A 14891-nucleotide genomic window follows, 5' to 3' on the forward strand; every position below is an offset into this window, starting at 1 on the left:
GAGAAGATTCAGTGCCTTTCTGGTTTTTTTTTTGGTTTGTTTTGTTTTCATTTTCAAAATAGTTTTTGGCAGCGTCTAAGGCATTTTTACGTCTGACGATGAAAACTGCCAAATTTGTCTGCTGTGTAATGTCAGAGACTTAAATGGTGAGAAAAAATAAGTGTGAAGCTTTGGTCCTGAGCCACGTATGCTGACCCTTTTGTGTCTGTAAGTATTTTTTAAATTGGTCAGAGACTTCTAGAAATTAAAAACAAAAGCCTAGCCAACGAGGGAGGGCCTGCTATGCCTAACTAATTTATATTCCAGTACAGCTAACACAATAGTAGAGCCTTTTCCTTTTGGACATAGGGCAAAATGTTTCTAGGTAATCTTATTATTTAAGAAGAAGCCAATGAAGTTGTTCCCCAAATCAGTCCTATAGAAATTAGATTCTTGACAATTCTTCAGGACAACAAAACTCTGATTAGGAATATGGGAATGGTTGTTCTAGATCTCAGAAAACAGTTCATCTATTCCAGCATATGGAGTTCTGATCTGAACAGAATTGATCAGATTGATTGTTGACATTGATCAGTTGGTCAGACTGATCAGATGTAAAGCCGTAGGAAGCACTGGACCTTATGTTAAAGTGCACTTTGTCTCTTCAGTGTTAAGAAATATTCTTAAACACTAAAGCTTGACATACAAGGTCTGACAAAAAAAAATCCAAAACAACCAACCAACCAGAGCTGAGCCCGTAACTCTTTTTTATGTAACAAATTAAGAAAATTGACTATGATGACCTTCAAAATAGTTCCCTTCTGAGTTGACACATAGCTGCCTACAATGCTGCCAATGTTCAAAGCAATGCCACAGATCATTTTCTTAAAGGCTGTTGAGGAACTCTGTCAATTTTTCTTTCACGTATTCTACAGACAAAAAAAATGGGTTCCTTTAAGCACCTACTTGATCTTTGGGAAGAGGGAGCCAGGTGTGGTGGGCAGGGTGGGTGCTCAAGCACAGTATGTTTAGCTAAAAACTGCTTCACAGACACAGTGTTGTGGGCTGGCAAGTTGTCTTAGTGTAAAATCTACTCATTTCTGCACAATTCCAGTTGTTTCCTCCTTGTGCATTTGCACAATTTCATCAAGATTTCAATGAAATGCTGCTGGGAACCCACTGTGCCATCACAATACCCTAGATATTGAAAAAAACAATCAACATGGCCTTGAACTTTGAAGGACTCATGCCTACCTTTTTTGGTCTTGGAAATGTTGCTGACTTCTACTGTACTGATGGTCGCTTGGTTTCCAGATACGTAAATATCCAAGTTTCATCACAAGTAATTACGGAATTTAACAAAACTTGTTCATCTCCAGCATATTGCAAGAGGTCCAAATACAATTCATCAGGATGTTCTTTTTGTTCATCTGACAGCATTTTTGGAACTGTTTTTGCACAACCCTTTTTCATGTTCAGTTCTTCTGTTGCATCGAGCACTTCCCCTGTCCAAATGAACTTTCTCAGCTACTTCTTGAACACCCAGCCTTCTGTCTGTTTGAATCACATCTTGCACTTTTTCAGTGTTGTCATTGGTAGCTACTGTGCGTGGGCAGCCTGGGTGATTGTCTTTCATCCCTTCTATGCCTTACAAAAATTGATTGTGCCATTCAGAAACACATGCGTGAGACATGGTCTCTTCACCATAAGCCTCAGTCAATAACTGAAAAGTTTCCATTGTGGATTTCTTCAGTTTCACAAGCAACTTGATGTTAACTCATTGTTCACTCTTGCACACCAACACTTTCCAACCAAGGTAAGAAAATGTCTGTTTGAACACACATCCATTTGTAATGAATGGAGCCATTGAGTTGAGCCTTGTCTCAGTGCGCCAGGTTAGAACATGTTCTATCTCTTTGTCTCTACCCTCCTGCTCTCAGTTCCCAAGCTGTAGGTTTAGTCTTGGGAGGTTTTTTTGTGTGTCGGATCTTCCTATGAAAGGGATTCATGGCTAAAATATATGTAGCGTTGTTGTTTTGTAGTTTGTTATTTGTACTTCTGTTACTATAAAGTTTAGAAAGGAAATGGATAAACACTGTCTGACGGTTCTTTCATATAACAAGGGCAGTTTATTCAGCAGGATCAGTCTTGCATCATTGATTTTGTACAGTAGGGATTGGGACAGAATATCTGTCAATTAATACTTTTTTGACTAAAAAACTCTCCTGTGTCTGCAAAAGTACTGCTGAAGAGATAAGGTTGAAGAAACACTGCTCATTGTGACTCTTTTGCAGAGTTTCTTTACTTTTTGCTATGCAAAGTCACACAGAGTGAACTTATGAAAGACAATTTGCATGCAGTTCTGACCGAAGTTTCACATAAGTACAATACTGAACAGGGGTTCTCTAGTGTCTGGCAGACAGAAGATCTATTGTACAGTGTGAAGTAAAAGTTGCAGTAGCCCATAACTGTGGAAGAGATTAAAATAAGCTTCAAGCAGCACTGTGTGTGTCTCATGAAGTGGCACTAGGATGAAAGACCTGAAGTCACCTAGGGAACATCTGTATTTGTGTGTCTCACCCTAGTTGGTTGTAAGAAACTAGGGAAGGGTTATATGTTCATGTAAAATATATGAAGCATCATATTTGCATTACAGAATTTCAAAAGATACTTCTTTTCACAGTAGGGTATTTCTTTTTCTTTTATTCTCAGGTTTAACAATCTGTGGGCACAACTGTCTGCTAACTGCTGAGTGGATGTCTGCCAGTAAAATCGTGTGTCGAGTGGGACAGGCTAAAAATGACAAGGGAGACATTATTGTTACTACAAAGTCTGGTGGCAAAGGAACTTCAACGGTTTCCTTCAAACTGCTTAAACCTGAAAAAATAGGTATTTTTTCTTGTTCAAATTAACATCTGTTTTCTTTGCTAAAGAAATATGACTGAGTGCCTCTTTAAATATTAAACTGTATGTATGATTTACCACAGGACAATCTATAGTTATCTAGAAAAATCAGGGCACATCAATAAAATGTGCAAATATATACGTAGATAAACTCATGGTATCTGAGAAATCAATCTTTTCTCAATATCCTGATAGAACCCTCAATGACTGATGAAAAATAGCCTTTTATTTTTCTGAAAGAAGTAAGCACTAAACTTCTAAAATTAAAAAAAAATCAGACCAGATCCACTAATTACTCTTAAGTGTACTAGATAAATACAAAATACAAAACAGCTCATGAGTTTTACACCTAAATCCTCAGCTGACAGTTAATCCTTTAAAGAAAGCTGATTCCTCAGTGCTGTTTCTTATTTGTAATTCAAACCATCCTGCAAGATGGAAGCTCTTAAGTGTTTCTTATGAGATGCTTAACCATTAAAATGGTGTTGCCAAGCAGTCTAGGACCTCTGATTAATCTAGAATCCAGTCTAAATACCCTCTGGATTAGAAAAGTTTCTTTCAGAACACTTCCATTGATGAAGTCAGATAGTTGTCTTTTCAGAGGGGTTCTCGCAAGAACTGTTTTAGGCTTCCGTTCTCTGCAATTCAACGACAGCTAAATAATGCCTAATTTCTCCCAAGCTGTACTGATCTCTTAATAATAGAAAGGTGAATCAAGTGCAGATGTTACACAGTGAAGCTTTGGTTTATGAGAGAGAAGAACTGATTTTTTTTTTTTAAATGGTTGTGGGGATGGGGTAATTTCTGGTGTTGAGTATCTGATGGGTATATTAAAGAAGGATATAGCCAAGAATATGGCTGGTTGCATTTTTGACTAAGGGTCGAGAGCTATGATGCCTTACTTTTATGCATTGTCTGTGCTAAAGCTTTGGAAACAAAACCAATCCTGTGTCCATTGAGTCATTCATCTTGGCATATGGCCAAAGTTCACTTATTTTTTTGGTTAGCAAGTGACACAGAAGAGGGCTCTTCCCTGAAATATGCAAATAAGAAGAGCTCCAGGTAATTGCTCATTTTGAAATTGGTAGATGACAAAGGTTGGACAGACACTAAAATACTTGGGGGGCATGAAAAATACAAAATACGCTGTGATCAGGAAAATGCTTTTAATGTATGTGAAACTGCACTCTGTAGGAGGTAATGTTTGATGCCTAGCCATGAATACTTTTTTAGCAGCTATAGTAAGATAATTTACCATAATTGCATCCAGGTTGTTTTGCCATGTATCTTCCAGTATATTACCTAGGCATGCATTTTACATTTATTAGGATTTTTCAAATTAATTCAGTATGTTAGGAGTTGATGGTGCTGGACTACCCTTGTTGTTTTAAGGATTTGCGCTTTGTTTTCTCTAGGTATCTTGGATCAGTCTGCTGTCTGGGTGGATGAAATGAACTATTATGACATGCGCACTGATAGGAACAAAGGGATTCCCCCCTTGTCCCTACGTCCAGCTAATCCGCTTGGTATTGAGATAGACAAGTGGGTACCAAATGCCTTTAATCCACTTTTTTAGTGGTTTTTTCTATATGTGCCTTTGTGAATTCCAGAAAAGTTTTAACAGTTTACAGGGCAGGGAAAGATTTAAAAATACATGTGTATATTAGCTCCTGGTATGCTATTTGGTACTCAAGAGTTGTTTGTGCACATTCTGTCCTGCTTCATAATGCTCATTTTTGAATCATCAATTAGAGTTGTAGATAATCTATAAGCCTGATATATCAAACCCCAGTGATGTTTAGATTTTAAGGATTGGTAAATAACCCAAGGCTTTGGATTTATACATTGTAGTTACGGAATACTTACTGTTGCATTTGAGTTTCATGGGGCTTTTAAGGATGTTTAGATTGCTATCTATCTGTTTCTAAAATTCCCCTGTAAAATGTGATTTATCATACTACATCAACTAGTTTATTTTATAGAAATATTAATCCTGTTTTCCAATGCACAAACTTAACTTTTGTTCATAAGTATGGTGGAATTTATGACATTTCTATCTGAAAAAGAAACTTCATTGTGAATGATAAATGGAATACTCCAAACCTGAACAGCTCCTAGAAGTGGCATAAGGAAAGATATTTCTATTGATTGGCTCTACCAAAAAAAGGGTATTTAAAATTGAATTATTACTAGGGTTCTTATCTTCTGACTACTGTGTTTGGGGGGTGGGGTAGGGCATTGGAGACAATCGGCAGTGTCCATTGTTACCTTGTTTTGATGGGGAAACTGCAGTCTCCCTAAACTTGTATGGTATTTCTAGTGGATCCATCATCAGCTTCCAGGCTCCGACTGTGCATTTCTTTCCTAGTTTGAATATGTATTTTTCTTTCTTTTCAAAGTATTAACTCTGTTTTTTGTAATAAGCTGAAAATTTAGTCTCTCTTTAAGTATTTTCTGATGCAAGCTCTGACAGATACTTATTTCATCTTCTTCAGTTTTCTAGCCTTGTTAAAATATGGACTCTAGGACTGTAGACAGTGCTCCAGTGTCTTACCAAAAGACTTCCTGTCTCCCTTCTGCTCTTTGTCCCATGTTTGTAAACTAAAAAAAAACAAAATGAAACCCCGTAATAATCCTTTTTATCACAGTGATGTATTAGCAACTAGCAATGAGTGGCTTGTTAGCAGACTCTCTTGCATTGATGCTTTTGCTGCTGGCATGTTCACTCATTATTCTGTAGAAATGGCCTGGATTCTTTTATCCTAGCTATATCTTTTTGCATTTGACCGTGTTCCTCTATTTATTGTTTCCTTGAGAAGTCTGTCTTCTCAGTCCAGATGGCAGACTTTCTTCTTAATATTTTACCAACTACTTGTAAAAAAATTATTGGTGATAAAGCTGTTATTGGTGATGATGCAAACATTGATGAAAGAGTAACGTGGGCTTGAGTAAAACTTTACCTACAGATATTCTCAGGTTTGCTTCTCATGGATTAGGGTTTTTTGCATGGTTAGTTCTTTAAACCATGTGATGTATTCTAATGGCATTGCAAAAAATCAAGGTTTTAATCAGAATTATGGAAGCAATTCTCCTTCAAAATTATGATATTTCAATTCTGTCTGGTTACTTTTTTCCATGAAGCACTTAATTTCAAAGTCCATATAATACCTCCTCAAACACTGTATGAAACATTTGTGACTGGCTCACATTAAAACTAATGGTTTTTTGTAAATACAATGGTTATGACACAGTTGCTTCTTATTTGTTCTTATTTTAACAAAACTTATAATTTAATATTTGACTTCATAACGAAAATTTATAGTTCTTACAGTTAAACAGTGTCAATGTGATAGATTAAGAGTTTTCTTCCAGAAACACAAACTGTATTAGTTTAGGATTTGTTTGATTTAGTCATCTGTTTGAACGTTTGTTAACTAGGTAATCAATGATACTATATTGGAAATATTTCATCTAAAAGCATTAGAAAACATGTTAACGAAACCCCAGATTTTGTGTGAACAAGAAATAAGAATACGGGTAGGAAATAAACTTTTTGTGAGGTGGGTAAAAACAAGGAAATATTTGGGCAACTGTAATATCAAGCATAGTTCATTGTTAATTGATCTCCAAGTTCATTGGAGGCAGTGTATGAAAACTATGGCAAGTGCTGGTGTTGAAAATGAACTGTTTGAGGAAAGGAACACTAGTAGAAAGTAATTGTGTAAAGGGATCAAGGAGTAAATGGAGAGAGGAGAGAGACAGGGTAAAAGGAAAATCCTAGTCTGTCTTTGTGCTATGGGTGACAGCACAGTGTTAATAGTTGTGATTATAGATGGAACATTCTGTGTTTAATTAAAAACCTCCTCCCCAGTGGAAAAGCTTTCCTAATTTCCTTGCAAAACTGGAGCAGTACAATGTTTGTTTTTATAAAATAATCTCTCATACCATATAGTTTAACTAAACTCACATGTTTTTTGCAAATACTTTATGTATGGGATGGGTGAGTAGTGAGAAGTTGTACAAAGTAGTGAGAAAAAAAGCAATTATAGATTGAAGGGCATGGGTAAGCAAGATATTAGCGTTAACTATTACTAGAAATGGGAATAATTTGTCACTAGAAGTAATAAAAATTGTTAGATGTTTGGAGTGTTACACTTGATCAGGGGTGAATTTCCAAAACACTGGAGGTGCCCACTGTCCTAGGTATTTGACCATTCTATTCCACATACCTTACTACTCCTAACTATCCCCCCTCAGGGCAGAACTGTGGGTGGTTTATTTAAACAATCGTTCAACCCTAAACAAGACATTTAACTCGTTCAGGAAACAAAAGCAATAGGAGCATGTTGGCTTGGCTATCCCAAGGATGTTCAGAATTCTCAAACTGTTGTAACTAGCCTGAGGTGAAAGAGAAGGGGAAAGTATCACTTCCTGTCTTCCCCATAAATTGGGTGTAATTACCAACAAATTCTGAGAGATGGCGCCTGAGGCACAGAAATGACAGCGATGCCGTGTACAGGTAGCACATTAGTCTTATGACCAATAATATTGTCATGTCATAAGCCACTGTTACACAAGACAGCAATGTAATAATCTTAATCCATCTCTTAGAGCTCATAAACAGCATGTAAGGGTTTATATAACACAACCACATGAACAAATAATGCACCATTGTGACCAGCAACTACTTAGCTAATACAATAACTGCCTATAACAAATTTGTTTTAACACACTCTGGTCAGATCTGTCATTATCTCAACCCTTTGTGACCCATGTTGGGAGCCAAGAAAGACTATTGTGGTTTAGCTCCAGCCAGCGACAAGGAACCACATGGCCGCTTGCTCACCCCTTTCCCTTCTTATGGGATGGGGAGAAGATTGGGGGGGGTAGAGAAGTAAAACTCGTGGGTTGATGTAAAACAGTTTAATGGGACAGCAAGGGAAAAGAAAATGGAACAGTAATAATGATAAAAGAATATCCAAAATCAGTGATATACAGTGCAAATCACTCACTTCTTGGAAAAATGATGCCTGGAGTGCTCTCAATCTGGAATCTTGAGCTGTGAACCGAGCCCCCCAGCCAGGTACCTTCCTTGTAAATAGAGCATAAGGTCATGACGTGGAATATCCTTTTGGCCATTTTGGGTCAGCTGCCTCAGCTGTGACCCCTCTCAGCTTCTTGTGAAAATTGACTCTATCTACACTGAACCCAACACAAATAGCTTGCAGTAAGAAGAAAAGGTATGCACAGTATTTGCCTCAGTCTGACTAATGTGTAAAGCTGTTGTGAAAATGTTAACATTAACAGTTATGTTACAATACTTGGGTTGATTTTCACAGTTTAGAGTTATTACAAGAATAGTTTAGTAGGTTATGTCCTACCAACATAGGACTTCAAACAGTTCTGAGAGTGTGATGCCTGTTTCATAAAGGCAGTGGCTGAAATCTGTGGGAAATTTAGATCTGCATAAGAGTTGTGAATAAATTGCATGTTCAAATGTACCACGTACTCTTGCCTTTCTGCATGAAAAATCTCTGATTGATTGAAGGTTCCCTGCCTCCTCTACCTACTCTGTCAGAGTAAGGAAGTCCATTCTTTGCAAAGCGGTGACAGCAGTCAGACCTAGTAGTGGTTAGAAAATTTTTGAGTAGTGTTTGTTGTTTTGCACGTAGCAGAGGTCATTATGGTGAATCCGTCTCCTACATGAAAGCAAACGCTGACATGCTAAGTGCATTCCACAAACTTTTGTATCCACCCACTCAATACAGATGCTTCCCTCTTCCCACGCCAGCATCCAAAACATTTCATCTGGGAGGAGGGAACAGATGATCTTACGCTGCCACCTAATGGTAGATGTCAGCTTGCTAACATGGGATTCTGCAAGACTTTGGAGGCTTGGATATTTATTTATTTTTAGGTGGTTGCATATGGAAATGCAGTCAGTTTCATACTTTAATGTGATGGACTTGTTGTAACTTTTATTATGGAGGTACATGTAGAAAAACTGTGAAAGCTGTGGGAGACAGATGCAGTATGTAACAGCGTTTACAAGAGTAAAAAATGTAGTAACATTTAACAGCTTGTAGGGCTGATGCCTCAGTTGCAGCTACAAGCCTATAATCTGTTAGTAGGTTTCTCTTACCACATTCTGCCGCTTCTCAAGTATGCTTGTTGTTTTGCTGTGTTATTTCTTACAAACCCAGTGCTAGCAGGGCGTAATTGCTAGAGTGCATCCATGTCTTTTGATTGTTGGAGAGGCCTTTTTTAGCACCTTCTGATTTGTTGTACTTCGTCTACTTCGGTGTGCCTTATGCTGGTCTTCTTGCATGCACGATTAACATAGTATAGTACAGCTGCTACAAAGCCTGCTTCTACGAGTCTGACTGGTACCAAAGCCAGGGGGAGTGTACAGCAGTTCTAGCTGAAGCTTGTTTATGCTGGTTGCTATGCAGAATCTGTGTTTATTTAAAGTTGCTCCTTTTGACCTATAAACTCCTTTAGAATTGAGGTTCAAGTTACCTTTTGGTGACTGTATCCTGCTTTGGGACTTCCCTTCAATCTGCAAATATTGTTGTATATGCTGAAAAAGAAACTTTGAGATTCTGAAGCTCTGAGAAGAAAATATCTTTACAGAAAAGTTAGAACTTGATAAGCTGCTTTATAGTCAGGCTCCATTCATTAGTATCCATTGTATTCTGTTGGTATTACTCAGTTGTGACTGCTTGGAGGATATGATTTATACATGGAGCTTATCTTAAACCTCTGGAGAATATAAATGCTCTGCATGCACACAAGTTCTGTAGTAGAATTTGGAAGAGCTGACGTATGCAGTGATCTTGCATTAGATTCATTGAGTATCAGGCTATAAAGAACCTGAAGTTTGGGGTAGTGGAGGGAGGGGCTTGTATTGATGGGCACATGTGGTACAAATGAATTGATTGCACCCCACATGTTTTAAATTCAAAGTAGTTATGCATGCCTTATGCATAGAAACAAGGACTACTACATCTAATACTGTATGTCCATATTAGATATATTCAAAATATTTTTGAGGGAAATGCAAGTGTATAGTGGCTTGAAACCACTTTTTTTTTTTTTTAGCTTTCATGAATATAAAAAGTATGTGAAATATTAATTAATTTTCTTTTAAAAATTGTTGCTGATAGATAAATAAGACTGCTTCAAAACGTTATCTAGAGGTCTGGTAACAAATCTAGTTCTGTTTTAAATAAAATAGTCTGCCTAGGAGAAAGCACTGTTATATAAATCCAATATCTGTACCTTTGCTGGAATTGTGAATGTAGTGAAATACATAGAGTTGTCAAGGATGGTGAATGTCTCTCTTTTTCTGAGATTTTCTGGATTCAGTTTGTGGCTCCCGGTTTCTTTTACCGTGATTGTTTTTTAATCAATGATTAAGCATTCAGAATTTCTCCCCAAAGTGATTCTTGTATAACGGACAAATCAACAGAAAAAACTAATGGAAGTTAATGAAACAAACTTGTGTGTGTATGGAATCAGTCTCTTTTTAGATACATCTGGCCAGGCATTAAGAAATACAGTTGCTTTCAGTTTGAACTTTTTAGTGAGCAGCTTATTGTGAAGACAGCTGCAGCAATCGTATATTTGTTGCGTATGTGTGCTTTTTGTGTTGCATTTCTTTTGTCTTCTGAGAAAATATATTGAAGTTCTGAAAAATATTAACCAAATTCTGCTTCTGTATTGTGTGCATGCACTTACGTGGTACTTGAAGGTCTGAGTCTCTTACGAGGGAACTAAAAGGTTTGTTTTATTGTTCTTTTGTTGTTGTTTTTTTTTTAGCATTACAAAATGTAGTTGACCACAAAGATGCTACCGTGCGTGGCTTTAGTATGAAAGCTTTTTTAGACAACCATACCATGTATCACATGTGAAGTACTATCCTGCAAATTCATGTGCCTACCAGGCACTTTTGATTACTTCGAATGAAAAATAAGGTATCTTAAAATGTCTTTAAGGGAAGGAAAAATTGACACTGTCTTCTCCCCCGTACATCCATCAGCATTTTCTGCTCCCTAACTGGCATTCATGAAGTTCAAGGACAATGGTCATCCTGAATCTCACTACTTATGTTCATTAATTTTTGTATTAACTGCGTAACTTTTTAAATTGAACATAGAGAAATGTTGGGACCTTCATTTTTAGTTGCTACACTTATTTCTCACACGATTTTCCCTGTCTCTCTACTTTTCGTATCTATCATCACTTTTTCATATGCCTTGTTTGATATTTTGGTTGTTTTTAAGAAGTATTGTTTCATGGCCCTGCTGTAATCAGGTGCTACTGATGGAAGACGAGTGTGCTCTGTCATTATGCATCTAGATCCTTTGTACCTGCTTGTCCTAATGGCCATTTGGATATGAGTAGAAACTTACGGAAAACAACTCTTTCTGTGTAATTGTACTTTTTAATGTGCCTGTCTTTAGATTTGCTTCACTTAATCTACTGTTTGCTTTTTGTAATAAAATCAACTTTAGCTATCTTGAAACATGTTTAGATTGCATAAAAACCAAATCTGACGAATCATAGCTTTTGTGTCCATTCAAATGGCTTTTCATACATATTAAATGTCATTACAGTAGTTGATTGTTCATTGCTACCCCCACCTAAGTTTGATCTCAAATGCAAAGTATGGTAGGTTTGCATTTGCATGCAATGTACTTTGTATAGCAGAGTTCATCTAGCCATCAGAGAGGATTTTTTTTACTTTTGACTGTGATATTGTAATCCAAAAATGACATAGTAAATTTTTAGAATAGAATAGAATATTTCAGTTGGAAGGGACCTACAATGATAATCTAGTCCAACTGCTTGGCCAGTTCAGGGCTGACCAAAAGTAAACTTGTTTGCCATGATTAGTTCCTGAAAATGGGATATAACTGGTGGTAAGAATACAGTGATGAATATCCGGTGATGTACTGAGAGTGCATGATGGAATTAATATGGCCAAGTGTGTGCCGTGACTGAGGGATAAAGATTGTCATGTGTTCATCAAAAACTGCCTTACATGTTTTTAATACATTGACTTCAAATAAATAGAATACATGTCTTGTATGAGTGTCTTAGAAGCTACTTGTAGTTTCAAAAATACTGTTGTAGACAATCTGCTTTCACAAGGATTTGGCTTCCATGCTATCTTTATGCATTGTAAAACTGCATAAAATCAAAAAGAAAAGCAGATCTTGCCTGACTAACCTGATCTTCTATGACAAGGTGACCCGCTTAGTAGATAAGCCTGTGGATGTTTTCTAGCTAGAATCTAGTAAAGCCTTTGACAAGATTTCCCACCACATTTTCCTGAAAAAACTGCCTGCTTTTCACTTGGATGGGCATACGCTTTGTTGGGTAAAAAAATGGGCTGGATGGCTAGGTCCAAAGAATGGTGGTAGACAGAGTTAAGTCCAGTTGGAAACTGGTCATAAGCAGTGTTACCCAGAGTTCAGTATTGGGGTTGATTCTGTTTAATATCTTTATCAATGATCTGAATGAGGGGATTGAGTGCACTGTTGGTAAGTCTGCAGGCGACACCAAGTTGTGTGGGAGTGTTGATCTGCTTGGGGGAAGGAAGAATCTACAGAGGAGTGTAAATAGGCTGGATTGGTGAGCTAAGGGCAACTGTATGGAGTTCACAAGGCCATGTGTTGAGTTCTGCACTCGGGCCACAACAACCGCATGCAATGCTACAGGCTTGGGGATGAAAGGCTGGAAAGCTGCCTGGCTGAAGAGGACCTGAGGGTGTTGGTCAGTAGCCAGCTGAACATGAGCCAGCAGTGTATTTAGGTAAGAAGGCCAGTAATGTTCTGGCTTGTATCAGCAATGGTGTGGCCAGCAGGGAAGTGATTGTCTCCCTGTACTTGGCACCCATGAGGACACACCTTGGATCTTGTGTTCAGTTTTGGGCCCCTCACTACAAGAAAGACAGTGAGGTATTGAAGTATACCCAGGGAAGGGTGACAAAGCTGATGAATGGTCTAGAGCACAAATCTAATCAGGAGTGGCTGAGGGACCTGGGATTGCTCAGTCAGAAGTAAAAGGGGCCGAGGGGAGACCTCATAGCTCTCTACAGCTACCTGAAAGGAGGTTGTAGCAGTGTGATGTTGATCTCTTCTCCAACAGAACAAGTGGTAGGACAAGAGGAAATGACCTCACTTTGCACTAGGGGAGGTTTAGGTTGGATATTGGGAATTATTACTTCTTTGAAAGGCCTGTCGGGATTGAAACAAGGCTGCCCAAGGAGGTGGTTGAGTCGCCATCACTGGAGATATTTAAGGCTTGTGTAGATGTGTCGCTTAAGAACATGGTTTAGTGGTGGACTTGGCAATGTTAGGTTTACAGTTGGTCTCAGTGATCGTAAAGTTCTTTTCGACTTAAATGATTCTGTGAAAACCTGCTGTTCCTCACTGAAGACATGCTTGCTTTTCCTTTGTTCTGTCTAGTGTGGACAGAGCAGTGTATTCTGTTTTGCAAGAGGATGATTTTAACTCAGGATTTCTTCAATGTTTGCATATAACAGAAGTATGCTCCACATATCTTCCTTTGTGTTTTTGTGGGACGACTTCTGCACATGAACCAGTAGAGAGTGACGGTGTGAGATCACTTACAATCTGTCAACCTCATGATGTCCTGTCTTTTTAAAGTTACATAGATATTGGTTAATGGCCTATAGAGAATATTCTGTCTTATTTACTTCACTTGGTGTACTGGTTTTCCTATTCAAAAGGTAGAATTTGAGTACATTCAGCACTAGTGGTCATGCATTTGAATATTAGTAGTATTGTGGTGAGTCTGTCTAGTCTCATTTTCTGAAGGTAACAGTTCTCTTCCTTTAGAAGCATTTTGTACAGGCAACATTTCTGTCATATGGTTAATGGTGAAATCAAAACGGTAAAATTAGTTTTACCTAGATTAGATTTCAGCCTCTTCTTTCCCAGTCATGCTACATGCATCTGTAATACCAGATTTAATTTCATGGTGAGGTGTATGTTTATATTTACATATTATTTGGGTTGTTTTTTTTTTTATGTGGCACTTTTAATTGTAAGCTGTTCACAAGTATATGTCTCAATGAAGAAATGAATATGTTTTTCAGGGGCAGATTTCCTCAAAAAGATTTAGAGGCACTGTTTCCTGGGATGAGTGCTGATTTCACTAGTGAAAACTTTTCTGCTGCCTGGTACCTGATTGAGAATCATTCAACAACAAGGTTTGTTGCTATTGTATAAATAATTGTTTTAAATGCCAGTCACTTGATGTAATTGTTATACTATAGATGTGTCATTGATGGTTGAGTTTTACAGTAATAGACCTGTAGACGCTACCTACACACACAAGCAGGTGTTTCTGCTTGGCTAGAAACTTGAATCAACTGGCTTGCCCAATGTTGTTACGAGGAAAACTTCATTTTTAACCCAACTTAATTTATGACTTTCCCCATCTCCTGACGTCAGATGGAAGTTGCCGTCCTTCAGGCCAAAGCCCTTTATAAATCAAGAAGTTGGGCAGCATGGCCTAGAGTGAAAACTCCAGGTGTTAAGTTGTAACTAGAGGGCTAGGATGAGGGAACTGAACAGACAACTACGCATAAAACTCTTAGTTGTAGAAAATGCTGTAGTAAAAGAAGTTGGACAAGCGAGTAAGATCTTTGAGATAAATCTTTTAAACTTTTGACCATTAACATCTTCATTCTTAAATCTAATTCATAATATGTATGTACTGGAATGCATTACGTAAATATGTTTTTGCATACGTAACTGAGTTCTGCAACTTTTATCTGCTGGTGTTCAGATAATACTGGAAGCCAGTTTTAATAGAGATGAGCCTTTTTTTGTTGTTTTGAGCTGAGTGTTCTGATTGGCACTTTGAAGGGAAATACCCCTTTGCAAATTTTTGTAATATTTTTTTTTTTGTTGCCTAGTGGTAGAAAAAGATGTGTTGTGGGTTTGCCTTTTTTCAGGGATAGGGGAGTTTGG

General features: G+C 37.7%; 1 protein-coding gene across 1 annotated transcript in view; it reads left to right on the forward strand.

Moving 5' to 3' along the window:
- EXOC2 (exocyst complex component 2) overlaps nt 1-14891 on the forward strand; it is a 111768-nt gene that overhangs the window by 3261 nt on the left and 93616 nt on the right. Inside the window, exons 2-4 of the mRNA XM_069853586.1 lie at nt 2692-2868; nt 4299-4425; nt 14012-14125. Coding sequence (XP_069709687.1) covers nt 2692-2868; nt 4299-4425; nt 14012-14125 — 418 coding nt within the window. The remainder of the gene's footprint in view (nt 1-2691; nt 2869-4298; nt 4426-14011; nt 14126-14891) is intronic.

The sequence above is a fragment of the Phaenicophaeus curvirostris genome, chromosome 3 (assembly GCF_032191515.1).
Source record: "Phaenicophaeus curvirostris isolate KB17595 chromosome 3, BPBGC_Pcur_1.0, whole genome shotgun sequence".
In the NCBI taxonomy this organism is placed as follows: domain Eukaryota; kingdom Metazoa; phylum Chordata; class Aves; order Cuculiformes; family Cuculidae; genus Phaenicophaeus; species Phaenicophaeus curvirostris.